At 36.1% G+C, this 20,323-nt stretch overlaps 1 protein-coding gene across 1 annotated transcript; it reads right to left on the bottom strand.

The window, feature by feature from the left end:
- Positions 1 to 246: 246 nt before the first annotated feature.
- On the bottom strand, positions 247 to 19,450 carry rab15 (RAB15, member RAS oncogene family). Its single transcript, XM_007231520.4, has 7 exons — positions 19,095 to 19,450; positions 10,410 to 10,470; positions 10,263 to 10,323; positions 6,806 to 6,883; positions 4,801 to 4,890; positions 4,099 to 4,164; positions 247 to 3,262 (listed from the first exon to the last, which is right to left on the bottom strand). Exons 1-7 carry the CDS (start codon positions 19,216 to 19,218, stop codon positions 3,107 to 3,109), a joined length of 636 nt encoding a protein of 211 aa, XP_007231582.1. The 5' UTR covers positions 19,219 to 19,450; the 3' UTR covers positions 247 to 3,106.
- Between the last annotated feature and the right edge of the window lie 873 nt (positions 19,451 to 20,323).

Here is a 20,323-nt window from a genome sequence, read left to right on the forward strand (position 1 = left end):
AAGTTTTTTTTTTTTTTTTTACATTTCATCAAATGTAATTTCAGGATGAATGTATATATCCAAATGCTTAAAACAATTTGAAAAAAATAATACTTTGACTTCCATTGAAAGTTAAGAAGGTTCTACCTCTTACTGTACAGTTGCTATTTTGAAGAATATTTTGATGAATTTCTTTCGTAAGTTATTTGAATATGAGTTTATAACTATATGTGTACATGTATGCATTGTAAGAACTGAACTGGAGTCAATTTTTCCTGTTTATATATGTTCAAAACAAATATGCACAGACATACATATTGACATTATACTGTATAATAATTCATTCAACACAACATACCATAATATCACTTGCACACATACTTTACATATTAGAAGAGCATACTTTACATCAAGTCAGTCTCAAGAGATGCATCAAAGTAATTCAGTGGTAGTGCACGTTGCTCTCACAGGGGGAATTCTCATTCAGTGTAAAAAGGGGCTCAGTATCATTCAGTGTGTTAAAACCCAACATTTCCAAAACAATAACAATAACAATAACAGTGTAGTCTTCCCAGATTGTAACAGTTCGTTTCAAACACACTGCAGCTTGAGAGGAACTTGGCAGGGGGTAGCCTACAGAGGAAACATGGATCATATGTTGATTACAGTCAAACTCAGTCAAAGTTCTGGTAAATCTGTAGCTCAGGGTTTTCTGTTTATTGACTGCTTTTTGTGTTGCGGCCTCTCAAAGGGAATGCTGCAGCAATGGAGTCTTCAAACAAGATCATGCATCAGAATCAGGGATGTAAAAACCACCATGAAAGATCCACTTCCACAGCCAATTTCACCACACAACTTCTAATAATTTAATCAATAGATTTCTAAATATTTGTCTATAAACAATACAAGTTTGAATGGATGTAAAAAGAGGGACTGTGGCCCCACTGAGAGCCCTGCTGAGAGCCCTGCTGAGAGCCCTACTGAGAGCCCTGCTGCAGAAAATTGTTTAAGAATAAACAATATTAAGATATGTTGATCATAATCATGGTAGTGTGCATAACAGAAGCTTCTTTGCAAGCCAGACTGAGCGCAGACAGTGCCATCTAGCGGAAAAGGCGACAGGTGCACACAGAAGCTCTTACAATTGATTACATTAATGTGAGTCTAATAGACCTCTGAAGACGTGGCGGCGTGACTGAGCCGTTTCTGTATATGGTAAAAAAATATGGTGAAACATTAGGATGGTAGATCTGTTACACATGTTGATGTTTAAGCAGGTTTTCTCCAGATTTCTGTCCTTTGAATTACAAGGTTGTTTATATGAAATCTATTTAATGTACAATATTTGCTTCTTCAGTTCAGCCCTGAAGCTACAAGGTCAAGTCACTCAAAATGCTTTCTGTAAGTGCTGGCAAACACACTTCTCTTAATCTGTTCAAACTTCAACAAAGCCTTAATTAAGGTTGCACAGATTTTCAAAATGGTGTCATGACACTTGGGGGGGGTAATTAAAAAAAGTCAAGTAAACAAAATTGTAATTCTTTAAAAAAAAAAAAATAAAGTCAAACGACTACTGGATGTTGATCTACACAGATTTCTCTCCTGAAAACTGTTTACTTGGGTGAGTAAAGCGCTTCCAATTTTACAGTAAGCTTAAGATTTCCAGATTTCCACTAAGGTGGGTGCAGCATCATTAGCATTAGCGGCCAACCGCCAGTGCTAGCCATGGTTAGCACTAGGAAATGCCACCCGACAGCGCTGCATTGAGGACCTTTAGTATTCTGTAAGCCAGGGTGATATTAGCTGGAAGTTTGATTCGGCTAATGCTAATGATGCTCCAGCAGTGATAGTCGGGGTTAGCAGCAGGCTACAGTCCGATAATACTCACCTCTGAAAGGCGAAAGAGCTGGAGCTTAGCGGCTAATGCTAATACTGCTCTAGCCTCGGTGCTGGAGAACTAAACCGAAACTCCTGTATAACTCTGTACTTTAGCGAAGTGGCTTTACTGCTCCTTACAACCTGACTGATAAAATTCATGCATAAGGTGCACAAGATTATAAGGTGCACTGATGATTTTTGGGAAAATTAAAGCATTTTAAGTGCACCTTATAGTGCAAAATTACAGTATTCTTAAATGCCCTCAATTGGCCACAATTCTCTGTGCATGTACAGGGTGAAAAAAAAAACTGCACCACAAAAATTGTGTGAAAATGGAAGAAAACAAAGCCTCCAGAACAGTTTGTTTCACAACACAATTGCAAGAATAAGGACCTTTTTGTCACAAAAAGCCTTGTTAGACTGTTCCAAATGTGTGACTGCAGCCTAGGCCTTGGAATGCAGCTATTGAAGTTCTGATTTTAATAATGACCTTGTTGAAATCTAAGCAGGTTGAGAGAAGTGTGTGGGTGACTACTGTCTTCCAGTGTTTGCTGGTATCTTCATCAACATACTAAAGAAGCTAAATCTTGATATTAATCATGATGTACTTGCTGATCAGCTACAGCTGGGGTATTTGTAAAATTGTGCAAGTTTGATTTTTTTTGTTGATATTTCCATTTTGTGATTTTCTATAAATATAAATATTGCTACATATATGATTTGTGCAAACTAACACACCTGTGCACTTAATTCATATCAAACAAGCTTTGTCAAGCCTAGTACATAAGTGGCAGTAGTAGCTTACAATTTAAGTAGTTGGTAATGTCATGTAATAGCACTGATTTTAGCTTTACCTTGATGTAACCTCAATTTAATGCACAGTTGTATTACAGTAGATTTCTTGTTGTATGTAGCATTATTAATATATTGACTCCTTTAAAACCTTGTATTTCAAAAGACCTATTGATAAACTGGACTAAACACACAAAAATCTAATCAGGCTTGGGACACTTTCATTTACCATATTGGCAATCTATCCAACAGTCGTTTAAAGAAAATCGGTTTAAAACTTCTTTTAAAATTGAACCACGGCTTCAGAGGCATGTGATTTTTGTCTTCATTCAATATGTGATCAACTGGAAGGCACCAAACAATAAAATTAGCAATGGTGGCACTGGAAAAAAAGTCCAACAGTAACACAAGGTCAGTCTGAAAATAAAACATGTTGCAGCGACCTCCAGTCCAATCCTCAGCACCAGCAGGCCTTTTGGGCATCACTGCTGTCACACACTCCCTCATCCTCTTCAAGGGCTCCAAGACTGAGCTTGTCATTGATGGAAACCCGCAGGAGATCAAGGTCCTTTTTATTGGCCTGCAAGACCAGCTCAGCCAGTCGGGTAAAAGACTGAAACACAAAGTAGAGAGATTAGAGCCACATCTGAATTACCGCTGTTAAAACAAAACAGGGTTTTCTTTGGTACAGATAAGAAGCATCCTCTGACTTTTAGTCAGTGTTTAAATGTGTTGAAGTTCATCAATAACATAAGGAAATCTATCTTAAATTAAAGACCAGTATGTATTATCTTTTCTGTGCTAACCAATAAAAATATCAGGGTGTGTCATCAGATATTAAAAGGAACAATTTCAAACATGAAAAATTGAGTGCATAAAATTGGAGTCCAATTTTGGATGAAGTTTTCTGGCCCATACCTTCTTTCCTGATGCGAGGCTCACACGGGTTGCCAGATTAACAACCCAGTGGCACTCTGACAGTGGTACACTGTAGCTGATCATTGAATATGTAGTTATGTTTGCAATGTTCAAAATCCCTGTCTCTGCTACGCTAGTGTTGGTGATATGTTACCTAGATATGGTTAGTAACTTTACTGAAGTTCAGTGATTACAAATTCAGCAGAAAAATAGCCAGTTTACCAGTTTCCATGGCTGTAGCACACTGTTTTTGGTGCTATTGTCTACATCTGGCAACATAGGTTTGACGCCCCAACCAACACAGATTACTGTGATGTACTGCACAGTTCAAATAAAAAAATACTGACTAAAGCTCTGCTGACAAGAGCTACTAGTTCTTAAACTTAGTCTGTTTCTTTAAAATCTGAGGATACATTCTGATTATGTTTTGAGTTACTAAGAAAGAGCTCTAAGTGTGTAGTTACCATTTTCTTGGATTCAGCAAACAACACTAACATGGCACAAAACCCATACCTCTATGAAAACACATACCTCTGTAATGTTATGATTGGTAAAGGCACTTGTCTCATAAAAGTCCATTCCATAAGCTTTAGCAAGCTGCGGTTAAAAGGAAGAAAAACACAGAAAAAAATCATCTTTGTGCAGCAAGAATAATGTATTTCTGCATAGTAGAGTAACAGACATCATAGATTTGCACACTGCAGGTATGCATCAGCAGAGTGTATAGTATAGACTTGATAGGGATAATTGGGAGCACTCTCGACAGGTAAGCTTGCCAAGTTGATGTTCTTTTAAGCAGCAAGGGAAGCAACTGTGGTCCAGTGTCTAAAATGTGCTCAATTAATGAGGAGCTTTAGGAACAGACTGCATTTTTAAGAAAAGTTCTCTTCAGTCTGAGCCAATTTACGCAGCAATCTGCAGAGTCTTTCTGTAGGGCTTTTGTTCAATATGTGTCAAATAATATATATGGAGATACATGTTTATATATATATTTTGTTGGATAGTGACAGTGACTCAAATATCACTGTTTTCTTCTGCTATATGATACATTTAACTGCAATTGCTGATCTAAAAAAAAAAACAATGATTTATAAAGGAAAATCTTAGCATGATTAAATATTTCATAGTCCATTACAGAAGAGGTGGAGAGGAAAATCATGAAAATTATCAGGGGTGCCCAAACTTTTTATATTACTCTTTAGGACTGATGGCTGAGAGTGTAAGAGCACATACCTTGTCTCCCTGTGCTGTGGCCACTTGTCTTTTCTGTTCCTCATCAGACTTGTTCCCAACGAGAATTCTCTGCACTTTGTCAGGAGCATACTGTTCAAACAGGGAGAGAATATTAGCATAAAAGATTCAGGAGAAAGAGCTGAGCTGAGACAGAAACACAGAAATGGACTCCGATTAGCCTGACAGAGAAAAATGGAGGGAAATGAGAGAGATTCTATATCCGAACTAAAACTGATACAACTCTGAGCTCCAGAATATTAAGTATATTTATATCCTCTATGTATTCACTGTGTCTCAAATACTTGTACAGCGGTCACAGCAGAGGTTAGAAGGGTTCAAAAACTAGATATTATCTAGACATTAATTGTGCCTGAATGAGAATGAAAAGGGTGTGGTACACTGAGCAGTAACAGATTGTTTATAGTCAATAAATTTACACCTACAAAGTGTTTTCATATGGTAGTCGTTTCTGCTAAAATGGCCAAGGGGTGTAGCTATACAAACTGGCATGTGTGTTTTCAGTACAAATCAACTTCGTCTTAAAAATGTAAATGGCATTTGTTGGTCTTGAAGTCTGCTTACAACATTTGTTGCTTACTTTTTACACTACACTTTAAGTGTTGAATGTTCAATAAAGACTTTTTGTGTTATTATTTTAGGTACATTCTATTTTTCCATATATTTGACTTAAATGAAGATCAGATCAAATTGTATGACAACTTTATACAGAAAATCATGAAATTCCAAAGGAATTGTCACTGTATGGCTGTAACCAAAATGGATCTCTACTTCCACATTAGAAGATCAAATGGGCTTTTGTGCTTTTGCTTATGCATATGCATTTATAGGAGACATTCTCTTAAAAGAAGGGGCACCCACTATATTAACTGCACACCACTAGTATTGCGCTATATAGGGAAAGACTATATAGTTTACTGGGTAGCATTAAAATCACAAATACATTTAGTCTTCCTCATTAACAACATGCATCAGCACTAGTTGCATGAACAAACACATAAGCTGCAGAGCAGTTCAGAAATCTCTATAACCATTTACTGTATTCTAAATTAGTAAAAGCTGTTTATGTGATAATCTATAATTTACGTTTATGGGATAATCTACTGTTATGTTGAACTACATGAGAAAATCTCTGAAATTCAAGGAATGCGGTTGCTTGTAACCTCACTTACTTATACAAGCAAACCTCATCAGCTCCATTCAGTGCTAACGTCTGTTGCTTAGTAACAAAGAGCCTCGCAATGCATTTTGGTCCACATTTAGCTCAATAAAAATTATAAGTGTACTGTGGGAGATTGTAGTGTCCTTGAAATCACACTTAAAATTCACTTTATAATTTGAACATTTAAAGCACTCTATATGCACTGGCTGAGGCACTCTATAGTCCCCTAAAATTATATAATCTATGTACATTATATAATTCTATATACATCTATTTCAGACACATTCACTGACTGTAAGGACTGAGGAATAAATGTTATGTTTTAAAACTTTAACAAAGTTAACATATTTTTTTGAACTCTCGTAAAAACAAAGAGAATTCAGTTTTTGATCGAAGCCAATAAGGGTTGACAGTAGAAACTGATGATTGTACACAGACTGGTACAATGGACACTTCACAATGGTACAAGAAGCAAAATGTTTGTGACAGTAGACACTAAGACTAAACTATTACTGCACTAAACCTGCTCTAAAAAAGCACTGCCCATCACCTTGAAAACATCATCCCAACCGTGGTGGAGGAAACATCATGATTTGGGTCTGCTTTGCTGCGTTAGAACCTGGCTAGCTTACAATCAATAAAGGGACAATGAATTTCCAAGTGTATCCAAAAATCCTTCACAACAATTTGAGAGTGCCTTTACTTGAGCTGAGACTTTGTAGAAGTTACAGGAAGTGAGTGCTAATAGTAATAATAACGTAAGTAGCTGTTGTGCTGTTTTATGATGGTTTTGTTATGTGCGGAGCTTTTTTCTGTGTTTCTCACCTCATCTACATCACTGGCCCATTTCATGATGTGCTGAAAGGAGCGCTCACTCGTGATGTCATACACCAGAAAGATTCCCTGAGAAGGTAAAACACATAATGACACAGCTGTTTAACATTAAACATGATGTCACAATATATACACATCATATTAACTGGTAACTGCACAATGGTTTTAGACTAATTATGTTTCATTATGGAGATGGAGGAGTAATTAGTACATTAAATACAACCATATGGTCTTTTTATATATCATACATATAGGGACTGAATGACTGACATGAAAATATAATGTAAAACTCCATTTCCCAGCATGCAGAGGAATGAAGATTCAATTCCCTGTCCAGGTAGGGGCAGCACTGCTATACACATGGCAATACTAGCTTACTACTGATGTTACACTCTCCTTGTTTTGTAATGAGTTAATACCTAAACATATAAGCTGCTAGAGCTAGTCTGAGAAGCCTTATTCTAAAAGATCCATAGGTACTCATTCAATGTGAACCCACTCAGGAGCGCCATCTAGTGTCTTCACAGACAGGAAGGTATTATCAAGGATTACGTCTCCTCACTACCCTATTTTTTGCACTATAAGGCGCACTTAAAATCCTTTAATTTTCCCCAAAAATCGTCTGTGCACCTTTTGATGCAGTGTGCCTTATATATGAATTTTACCAGTCAGGTTGTAAAGAGCAGTAAAGCCACTCTGCTGAAGTACAGCATTTTACAGGAGTTTCAGTTTAGTTCTCCAGCACAGGGGCAGGAGTAGCATTAGTATTAGCCGCCTACCGCTATTTCCCTGTTCAGAGGTGAGTATTATCAGCCTGTGGCCTGCTGCTAACCCTGGCTAGCACAGCTGGTGCAGCATTAGCATTAGCCATTAACCATGCTAGCTCTTTTGCCATTCAGAGGTGAGAATATGGGACAGTACTCTGCGTGTTTACTGTGTTAAAACAAGCTACGTGGGACAAACCACTAGTAAATATCGCCCTGACTTACTGGAACACTCAGGGTTACTCAGTGTAGCGCTGACAACTGCTAGCTCCAGCTAATGCAACTTAAGTGCTGGAGAAATTTAGGAATCTAAGCTTATTGTAAATAAACGGAAGCGCTTTACTCACCCAAATAAACAATTTTCAGGAGATAAATATCTTAGTGCGAAAGATGTGGTTCATGTTCTCTGAGGGTTCTCACTAGGGTTTACAGCACAAATCTGATTGATTGATTGATTGATTGATTGATTGATTGATTGATGTGTCTCATTACTGTGAATTTGCTGGCAGGGAATGCAACACCACTTTGGTGCAAGACTGTGTTCCAAAGTTTCAACAAAAAGCAGAATTATTGCTGCTGTTTATTTATTACAGGGCAAACACTTCCATTCATCACAGTCAAACAAGGACGTTTAAACCCCAATTTTGTTTCACTCTAAGGTTATTCTTCAGTAATTACATGGAAAACAATTCAAATTGCTTTATTGTTCTGTTCAACCACACTGATGAAAATTCTATTTTGATGTTAAAAAAAATATTGTCATGAGTTATTAAACAGAAGCAGCATCCATTTAGCTCCTATTATAAGATCAAATAGGCTTTTGTACTTTTTCTTATGCATATGCATTTATAGGAGACATTCTCTTAAAAGATAAAACACTGAATACATTTTTATAATTTTTCATCACTCACTTCATTCACTTAGGCTGGCAGTAATTACTGACTGTGAGCTGATTAACAGCTGGAAACGATTGACTAATTATTGGTGTCTACATAGCTGCCATTATTGTTGCCCAAAGCCTTTTTTCCAACAAAATTAAATGTGCTTAATATTTAAAGCAAGTTTGTGTTGCTTATATTTGAGTTCAAACACAAATTGTTTATCTATTATTACTACAGATTTTACATATTTTCACAGTATTGTAACAACCTGGTATTCTAAAATAATTAGACTTGCACAATTAGGCCATGCACACTCGTAGTAGAACTGAGCTTAGTAAGAACTGAGCTTTTCAGAACACTTTTCTTATCCACATGACAACACTGAAAAGATATGGAGAATGTTTTCTAAAATATAAATTTTTACTGTCCAATTTCTGTGCTTTTATGTGAATAAAACATAAACAAAAAACACTTTTCTTAATATCTGGATACCTTAGTTTCTGCTAGGTTTGGTTCAAACGAGGATCAGCTACTGGCAAGCTTATTATTTTGTATCTGTCTGATCTTTTGTCAGCATTTGCATTTCATGTTCATATATAGCGAGAGATATTTTTTTATTTAAAAAAAATCTAATGGCAGTTTGGTCCAGTAAAGAGTAATTTTTCTTATTTATAACAGAAAGTGCTGTAAGATTTCCAATTTTGTTTCAGTCAATAACAAAAAGGCTAATAAAAATAAAAAATAAAAACAAATTTGAATTGAAAATGGATTTTAAAAAAATAATGGTTGTTGTATCCCTGTATAACATGGCTTTGACTTATGCTGGTCACAAGATAAAAAAAGGTGTGTCTGTGCTAATTTGCATAAAATAACTTAGTAGTACAAAGTAGGCAATCCGCTTGCTGGCCACCCAGAGCAAATTATCTGTATGTTGTTTCTAGTCAGTTTCACTTTTAGATTTAGTGATATGTTTAAAATTACAAAACATTACACAAACTTTTGTCCTTGCATGGGTGCCATACATGTTAGTTTATCTGCTCAAATATAGCATGAGATCCAGTACCAGTTGACATTTTGGACACATTTCAGTGATTTTTCATTATTTAAAAAAATGTAGATTAACACTAAAGTCATTCAATCTATGGCAAACATTATATTAAATAATTTAGTAAACAAAAATTGTAAAACAAACCAGAATATGTTGTATATTTTAGATTCTTCAAAGTAGCACCTTTTGCTTTGATGACAGTTTTACACATCTTGGCTGGATTTTTTCAGTCAGCTTTATGAGGTAGAGTCGCCTGGAATGGCTTTCAGTTAACAGCTGTGCTGAACTTATCAAGAGTTAATTACTTGAATTTCTTGTCTCTTAATGTGTTTGAGAGCATCAGTTGTAAAGTTGAGAAGAGGTAGAGTTGGTTGGTATACAGTCAATTGCTCTATTTGAGAAACGATCTAATCCATAATATGGCAAGAACTACTCAACTACTCAAGTAAAGAAAAAAATGTTAAGAAATTAGGGTCAGTCAATCTGAAGATAATCAAATGATATGATGAAATTGGCATCAGAGTGGTACAAATTAAAGACTGTTTGTTGTTTGGTTGTTCCCTAATCAGTTCACTATATAGCAAATGAGTGAACCATTCCAAATAGAAAAACTACAGTTCTAACATCAGTTCCTGTGTGATACAATTCTACACTTCTGTCCCACAGTAAGAATCACACAGAACAGTGTTGTGATGCAGTAGCTTAGAGTTTAGATAGATTGGTATTGATTAAGCATGATGGATGTGGCAGCTCACCTGTGCTCGTCTGTAGTACTGCTTAGAGATGGTCTGATATCTCTCCTGGCCTGCTGTGTCCCTGCACACAACCAACACGCAGAAGAGTTCCCCATCACCACAGCTCACAGTTAAAACTGCAGATAAATGATCGAATTTCTTACTTACCATATCTGTATTCTTACTTTGATGCCATCTATCTCTAGCGTCTTCATTTTAAAATCCACCCCTGAAAGACAAAGAGGAACACCATTACACCCACTGACTTATTTACTAATAAAGATATAGACATTCACTGTAAAACCCAATACACAGCCTTCTCTTCTGTCAGATCCAGCCTGAAATAGCATACCAGTAGATTTTGTTACAAGACATTGCCATTTCACCAATATATTTCTAAACCAAAGCAGTTAGGTTTATCGGCATCCAAGAGTAAGCATGACACCCCCACCCCCTGTCCATCAAAGCCTTTTATATAGTTCTTTATAACTCGTTATATAAAGTTATATAAAAAACCCTCATAGAGGACTATATATATACTGTATACAGCTATAGTAAAACATATACTACAGATATATACAGCTCTGCAAAAAAAGAAGAGAGCACTTAAAAATTATGAGATTCTTTGATTTTACCAAATTGAAAACCGCTGGAATATAATCAAGAGGAAGATGGATGATCACAAGCCTTCAAACCAAGCTGAACTGCACTACAAGTGGCATGAAGTTATCCAAAAGCAGTGTGTAAGACCGATTGAGGAGAACATGTCAGGATGTATTAAAACCAGGGTTATTCCACCAAATATTGATTTCTGAACTCTTAAAACTTTATGAATATGAACTTGTTTTCTTTGCATTATTTGAGGTCTGAAAGCTCTGCACCTTTATTGTTATTTCATCAATTTCTCATTTTCTGCAAATAGATGCTCTAAATGACAGTATTTTTATGTGGAATTTGGGAGAAATGTTGTTCCTAGTTTATAGAATAAAACAACAATGTTCATTTTAAAATCAAACATATACCTATAAATAGCAAAATCAGAGAAACTGATTCAGAAACTGAAGTGGTCTCTTAATTTTCTTCTTTTTTTCCATTTTTCAGTATAATAGGCATTTTAATACAGTGTAAGATGACTAACTCAATCCTGTTGGCAATTAAAAGAAGAAATAAAAAATATATATTGTTTAGATATTGATATCTAAAACAAAGTGTCAGTGTCAATATCTGAGCTCAGTTACAATATATGGACAAAAGTACTGGGACATCTGCTCATTAAACCATTAAATCAAGGATATTATTATATTATATTGGAATAGCTGTCTCTACTAACCAGGGAAGACTTTCTACCAGATTTCAGTGCCAAGATTGTTAGTAGGGTTTTAAAAACTCATCTTAAGTCAGATACTTCATTTTAAAATAAAATTAGCAAAAACAATACTAGATCGGTATCAACCAGTACTGAAGATTTCAATATCTGTATGAAAACAATCTAAAAGTAGCGTAAGAGAGCTAATCAAAAAAGAATCTACAAAGACATGGATTCTATCATTTTTCCATCAATAACACACCATCATTATTTAATCAGAAGTATATCAGACCTGCTGGTGGTGTAAAGAAGATTGAGATCATGCTGTGTGACACTGATTATTTTGAATGCAGCAATTATAGAGTTTAGTGGTCAGAAATCACTTATATTAAATATAAATAAAAGAAACGGAAATAGAATCATTAAACATAAGGTCTGAACTCAGTAGGAGGCAGATTGGGCAGTGATGAAACTGCATTGACTAAACTGCGGTCAAAAACAGTGACGCAGGAAAGACTATGACCATTGCCAGTAACTGAACACACTTCAGGCAAAATGATGCAAGAGCCTCAGTCTGCTGTCTTCAGAGCTCATCAACAACAAGCAGTCCTACTCTACACAAAAAACATTTATATCTAGAGATACACAAAATGGCCAAGAATATCACAACATGTTTTTTAATACGACATGCATTTGATATCAATGAGAACTATATAAAAGCTAAGAACAAAAAGAATATTGTTAACAACAGCCACAAGAAAGGCTTGTTCCTGCAAACTTCTACCATATTACTTTGCCAATTAATGTAACATGCCCTAAGTAAATGACAGATGCCACAAATTATTCAGATTAAAATATCAGAAACATTTTTATAAGTCATATCCCTGTTAGGGAAACATTTCTACCACATAAAAACTTCCCTCCAAAAGTATTGGAACAGTGAGGCAAATTCCATTATTTCTAATGTAAACTGAAATCATTTGGGATTGACATTTAAAGATAAATATAAGAAAAAAAGATACATTTCAGTTTTTTTAGATATTTAATTTTCATCTGGATCAGATACACAGTTCAGTTCTTTTGAACCCACCCATTTTTCTTCTGAGCAAAAACGTATTGAAACGTGACTATCAGGTGTGTTTTGTTGCCCAGGTGTGGCCTGACACATTGATTATTCAAACAATAAACAGTGGTGAATGTCTACACTCAATTTCAGATTTGGTTTTATCTATGCAGACTGTGCATTTATAGTTAGAGAAGTAATCAGTATAAAACACAGAGAGCTATCTATTGGTGACAAACAAGCAACTGTGACATTGTTCAAATATTGGCCATAGCCAGTACAATCGTTTGGAATGTCCTGGAGAAGAAAGTCTTCACTGGTGTACTAAGTAAAGGGTGTCGAACAGGCAAACCATAGCAGTTAATGACAGAAACATTGTGCTTGCTGTAAAGACCCTAAATTAACTGTTAGTGACATCAGCAACAACCTTCTGAGGGCAGAGGCTTCAACACATGATGCAAACCACTAAATAGCAAGACGAATTGGAAAGCCAGGCTGGAATTTACCATGACATCCAAAGACAAGCCACAGAAATTCTGGGACAAAGTTTTATGTGCTGATGTGACTATGATTAACCAATATCATAGAAAGGCTATGGTATGGATCTGCTCATAATAGAGGTAATGTCATAGCTTGGGCTTGCATGCCTTTTTCTGGGATAGGCTCATTAATCTCCAATGATGATGTCACCCATGATGATAGCAGTACATTAAACTCAGAAGTCTACAGAAATATTATGTCTATCAATTTATCGAAAGATGAAACTAAACTAATTGGGACAGCATTCATCATGCAGCAAGATTATGACCCAAAACACACTACCAAAACTTTAATGGAGTTCATCAAGGCAATGACTGGAAGGTTTTAGGCCGACCTAGGATTTCTCCAGACTTCTTCCAAACCCATTAAAGTATGCATTTTACCAGCTAAAGAGGGGACTGAAGGGAGTAACCCCCAAAACAAACACCAACCAAATGGTCTTTTGCTCATAAGAAAAATGGGTGGGATTGATTTTTTCTCTCGTATTCAGCTTCTAATGTCAAACCTAAATTAATTCTGTCTACAGCAGAAATATAGGCCTCACTGTTCCAAAACACATTTGGAGGGGAATGTATATTGATATTGCATTACAGACCAGGTCTACTCACATCCAAAATGTAAATGATTTAATGTTGCTGCTTTCACTGCATGGTTTGCTTGTTTTTGTAGACTTCAACAGCCTGGCGTAATTCAAGTGAATAACTTACAGTAATGTAAATTCAGAAATAATTAAGAATGAAGCAATTTAGAATTAATGAGAGAGTTACAGAGAAAGCAGCTTCTTGTTGCTGTTTTGCTTATTTTTCTGGCTTAAGAACACAGAGACAGAACACATTATCATATAAAAGAACTCAATAATTGTCCATTCATTAAGGCAGATGCCATATGTCTGTTTACTGTCTAATATTAGCATTATGTCTTTTATGAAATACAAGTGCAATTCTTCATTAGTCGACTGGTACCTTCTGCCTTCTGTCGTTTCAGCTTTGGCATTTCAGTGTTTGAATCATCATCCACCAGAGAGACATGCAATCAGGCACTTTACGTGTTTGTCTTCAGGTTCAAAATGATCCCAAACAGCAGATTCAGGTCTTTTTTGAGGTCCTTCCTTTACACAAATGCTAATGGTTTGACAAATTGTGACCAATACATAATAAAGCAAAACAATGTGGGTGTTTTTTCTTCACAAAAAAAACTATCACAATGCTTTACATCTCTTAAAATTTGGCAATGTTGTCATCTGTCATGTTGACAACAAAAACAGTTCTGAGGTCAGATTTTTTAACTCTCATTTAGAAACATTTTGGGACAAAACATTCTGATTTCAGATCAGCTGCTTGTACTTAGGCATGTACCAAAATGCACAAAAAGATTTGAAGCGTTTCAAAACTGTGTGACGTAAAGAAACCTGTTTTGGGACAGTAACGTGTTTTTTTTTCTGTTTTGTTTCGAAACACTGCGATTCAAATAAATCGATTTAGTTCAAATCTGAGTTCTGATTTTGGCATCAGTAGTTGCTTCTAATTTGTTCTGTTTTAGTTTATTTCTTGTATCGTGTCAGTTAGCAGTAGTCTAGTCAGTTTGTTACTCCTGTTTTTTGTTTATTTTCAGTTTATGATTTATTTATATATTTTTTTTATTTAAAATGATTTGCATCTATGTCCGCTCTCTCATCTTTGCTGCAACCGTGACAATATAAGTCTTTAAACAGTTTGTCTGCAGTAAAATGCCTGGCTCTACAGGATTTAAACGAATTAAACTGACACAACAACAGCCCTGAACCTGATGGCACACCACGCTGAAGATAATGAAATAGTAATATGTAAAACCTGAAGAAGCTGTTTGAATCAAGAGACACACCAGCAGGTCGTTCTGCTTACAGAGTTCAAAGTCAAACACATTCAAATTCTATTACTTTAAATACACTATGAGCTGATAAGAAAAAGCCACACTGGTCTTTAGTGTAAGTGGAGATGACTGTAGTGGTGGACAGTGCTGGAGTGCTGACAGGGGACAGACCTAGCATGACCTGAGTTCTTTGTTAGCATATTAAAGCTCACTCAACAACGACCCTTTCAGCTCTGTGGGGAGAGGTTATATGATGGTTTTCCACAAAAACAGCCATTATCTACACAGCATTTAAGCTCCAGAGCCCCAGAGCCAGGGAAGCTAACTTACAGTGCATGTATTAGCAGTTCAGGGGCAGTTCATCTGAAGGAGCACTCAAACCTACATCCTTGCACTGGAAATGATGTGATTCTAATCGTTCCCAATTAGTTTCAGTTTTCACACACAGATACTATTAATAGACCAAGCCTGTAAAAATGTTAAGTATCGGTGCTGAAGAACTAGCCTATATCCTCCCCTCAGACTCCCATCACTGCCTTTTATATCTACAGCACTCGAGGCCATGACAGCCCTGTATTATAATATATATGGCTCACAGGCCTGTCCCTGTCCTACAGCTTATTGAACCGTGATCTAGGGCAGCTCTCCAGCCATCTCTCAGGGTCAGGGGCAGAGATTAATGCTCCAGTGTTTGTGACTGAGAACCATATTGCCTCACTAAAGGGTAAAGCTCTTGCTGAACAATAAAACAGACATAGATGAAATCTCTCAAGGTTTACTTGATCTTAGTAGGCACGTTCTACCGGAAATTAGGAAGTGATGCTGATATCCAAGTTTTTCATGTACGTGTCTGTTGATGCAAAACCTGAGGCCACACATCATTTATAAAAAATATAAAGCAGAAAAAAACACATTCATATAAAGTAAAAAGCAGACCTAGACCTCTATTTTAAATAAAGGACCATTAAGGATTATATTTTCTGTAGTAACTCATTACATGATCAGGATGTATCATTAGAAATTAAGGAAACATGCTGAATTAAAGCACTGAAAGCTCTTGGCAGCAGAGATTCAGCCACTATTTTCTTATTTGAATTGTGTGGTAAAGCACAGTAATCTGTGTTGGTTGTGTTCTCAAAAACCGCTCACTGACATTCCCCCAGTCAAATGTACACACTCCAGGTTGCTAGGTATAAACAATTACATGCACACAGTGTGCTTCAGCTATGGAAATGGGCAAGCTGGATATTTTTCTGCTGCACAGGTAATCACTGAGCTTCAGTAAGGTTGCTTACCATAGCTAGGTAATTTAATTGACTCCTTGTCACTTGCCACTGTGTGTCAATCTGGCAACCTGTATAAGCCTCGAGTATGGGGAGAAGTGCGAGGGGAAGAAAAATGTACTGTTGTAGCCATTTCACTCACTCACATGCATTTATTACTGATTGTTTCTTAAACTTAACAAAAAATTGCAAGAGGTGGGACCTTTCTGGTGATGTTACTATGAAGCTTTGTTACACCGTTTCATATGTGTGACCAACATATTACAGAGAAAGAGTCTTATTTAGAAGAGTCCTACCCAAGACCTGTCCTCCCTCAGCTGTAGCCTAGGCTTTGAAGAGAAATAGTGTCCTCCTCCAACAAACCTGAATCAAACTGCTCAGAAATTAATTTACTTAGTACTTTAAGGGGTCAATTTTTCTTTTCAGGCCATCAATTATCAGACTGAAATATCACTCAAATCTTATCTGTCTGACCATGTCTATTTTCTTTATACAATTATTAATATGATTCCAATATCATTGTGCATCCCTAGAGTTCAGACAACTGTCCAGCATAGACACAGTAAATTTGTTATTAGCCAAATCCAAACCGACTGCTTAATTCTAAATTCAACATTATTGTCAATTTTTTTTTCAAAGGCATTTTATATAATTCATTAGTTAAGATGTAAACAAAGTAAAAAAAAAGTATTTTTAAATTAATTTGTTCACTGTAGAGTCATTTATTAACTTATTTTCGTACAGTATTGATTATAGAAAGTCAAGAAGAGTCAAATAAAACATAGCCGTTTTATTTGCAAACCACCACTGAAACCATGAGTTTTATATGTAGTGCTGATAACGATAAATAATGGTGGTAAGTCATAATAGTAATAAAATAATTTTGGGTACTTTTTCCCTCACACTTTCTGCGAGGAAGCTTTTAGATGCATTTAAACAACACTGAACAATTCGGACTTTGAGCTTCTCATGAACAGTTTCTGAAAAAAACATTACGAATGACTCTGTTAATATCTTACCCATTTATTTATGAAAAAAAGTTGAAATATCGCAAATACATTTGCTTTTGCTTTTTCTATTTGACATCATTTATTTAAAATTATAGTTTATCCAATGGCCAAAACTATAATTTGTATTAGCTTTGACCTTGAACATTTGACAAAGGATTGGATTTGGAGGATCACATTTGTGAGGGTAGGCAATCCGTGTCTCTTTTAAATGTGATTAACCCTGCTCAGAAATTACCCACATGTGCATATCCAAATCAATAAATAAAATGTCAATAAACCACACATACGAATAGTAAACTGTGGTTGAATCATAAACAGCTTCAGAGTTTTTTCAGTTCTCACGTTGAAGCCCAATTAGCGCCTTACATGGTTACAAATATTTTTTGAGTTACTTTTTAAAGGTCAATGCTTATTCCACTCAAAATGTGTTGTATTCACCCAAAAAGGCACTGCTGCTGCCACTACTGAATCCAGCATAAATAAGAAAATGAGAGCAGTAAAGAAACAGAGCTCTGAAAGGTAGAAGGAAAACTTGAATGTGAATACCAGAGAGAGCTGTCTGGCAGTAGCTTCTGGAGTGAATATAATCAGTAGGGACGTTTCAGCCAACTGTGTAACAGAACAAATCCTGTTAATCCGACACCACATGTAAGTATTTGAGGGACTATGGCTTCAGGTCTTTCTTGAGAAAAATGCAAGTCTACCTGCTGAATATGGATTGTGTTCCATCTACATGTGGAGAGTTCAGTCCATATTCTGCGGGTGGAAGCTCGTAAACTCTCACTATGACGGGTCCTTAAGTGCAAGAATGTATGTTAAACACCAGTTTCGAAGAACCCATATTCCAAATTTATCTCCCTTTATATCTTGGACATAAACATAAGGACATAAGTAACCTGTTTTGTTGTTGTGCCATTTCTCTGGATATATCTGTAAGCTTTGTTTTGATTGGCTAACACATAGTGCCTCATTTTTATCCAATCCAGGCTGAAAAAACATTCTTTATAACACTCTTCTGTTGAGACTGAGAAATCTATTTTAGGTGACTCTACATCATGAAGACACTGAGAAAATAACAAGAGTGTGAATTGTGCGAATTACTGAATTATTATACACTATATATTAGTCTTTTATATATTATTATAATTCATTTAAATTCTTATAGTCCATCGCATATTATAGTAGTCACTGTATATTATAGTAGAAGCAGTCAACAGTTGGAGCCTAGCTGTATTTTAGCATTTTATAAATTATTATGATTCATTTGAAAGCTAGTGGCCTATTGTATGTTATAGTAGCCTACTGTATATTATAGCAAGTAGAGTCAGTCAACAGTTAAAGCCTAGCTTCATATTAATATTTCATTTATTATAAAGATTCTTTTAAAGGCTAATTGCCTATTGCATATTATAGTAGAATCTGCCCACAGTTGAAGCATATATATTAGCCTTTTATATATTATTATGATTCATTTGAAAGTTAGTGGCCTATTGCATATTATAGGAGCCTACTGTATAGTATAGTAGAGGCAGTCCACAGTCACTCCACTAGCTATATAATAGTATATTTTATATTATTTTGATTCATTTGAAAGCTAGTGGCCTATAGTATTTACACTAGCCAGTTTTCTAGCCCGCTGTGGTGCTGTGTGATATGCTGGTAGTATACTGTATTATTACAGGAGCCTGTATTGACTCGTCGGCCACGGTTCAGTGTTTACTCCATGTGTCAGAGCCCTGCTCTAACCACCCAAAAGAATAAAACCCCCGCTGAAACAGGGAGCACCTCTCAGCCTGCTCTTACCGATGGTGGATATGTGAGAAGGATGGAACTCGTTGTCGGTAAATCTGCATAACAGGCAGGTCTTCCCCACGCCGGAGTCTCCGAGCAGCAGCAGTCTGAACAGAACATCGTACTGCTTGGCCATGATGTCGTGTAGGAGCGGTTATGGCTAGAGCAGCGGCGGATTCCCAGCAGAGCAGCTCCAGCCCATGTCTGCAGACTGACTACACAAACCTTCTCGCTCCTTCCACAGACCAGCCGCTCCTGTGATAATAAGCCTGAACCGAGCTCACGGAGAAAGTGGAGCAGAGCAGCGGCAGCAGCAGCCCTGAGTGAAGGGTGCGGTGATCAGGGATGCTCTCAGCCAGTCTCCCCCCGTCACCTCAAGAAATGGGCGGAGTCAGCCTGTACACAACCAGCCTCTCCTCTTAATAAATAATGCTTCTCTCTATTAATCATTTATATAAACAACAACACCATTTCTACTGGTGTAACATTCGTGTCAAAGCAACACAATCCTCCCTAAAAAAAAAAAAATAAATAAATATAGCTAGTTGAGTTGAGTATGCCTCTTTAATGCTGATTTGTTAAACCAACTTAATGTAAACTTCAGAAGCTCCCAAGAAAATAAGGGCCGTATCACAAATGCATATCTACTTAATGCATAGTGCACTATTTGGGTGAAAAGAAAATCTTTCTTTATCAGACCTAACGCTAGCTATGTAGTGCACTAGTTAGAAGGCGATAATCTATTTGGGATTCACCCCGTTTCTAGCGGCAGTAAGAAGCTGTTTTTTAATTGAATGATTTATTGCATTATGTAGAATGAATACAAAGTACACAATTCTAACAGTTACGTGACTGTTAAATATATGTCACATAAAATAAAAATAATAAAAGAAGCAGTTATTTTTAAATAATTGAATTATGTATAGTACACTGTGTGGAAACAATACCGTTTACAAAATGAAAACATTTACATGACTGTAACTCATATCATTATAATACAAAATATGAAATACAACAAAAATAACACCATTAGAAGCAGGTTTTTTTAAGAATAATTTGTTTATTACATTGTGTAGATTTTTTTTCAGCGTGTTAACATTTACATGACTGTTACACATATAATTTATTATTCGGAACAATAATAACACAAAAATAGCACACAAAAGGATAAATTATTATTTTGCTATACTTTGGTCTTTTCGACTTGCCGTAGCTGTCGAACTTCGGCCCTTACCAATCAG

This window comes from Astyanax mexicanus, chromosome 1 (assembly GCF_023375975.1).
Source record: "Astyanax mexicanus isolate ESR-SI-001 chromosome 1, AstMex3_surface, whole genome shotgun sequence".
In the NCBI taxonomy this organism is placed as follows: Eukaryota; Metazoa; Chordata; class Actinopteri; order Characiformes; family Acestrorhamphidae; genus Astyanax; species Astyanax mexicanus.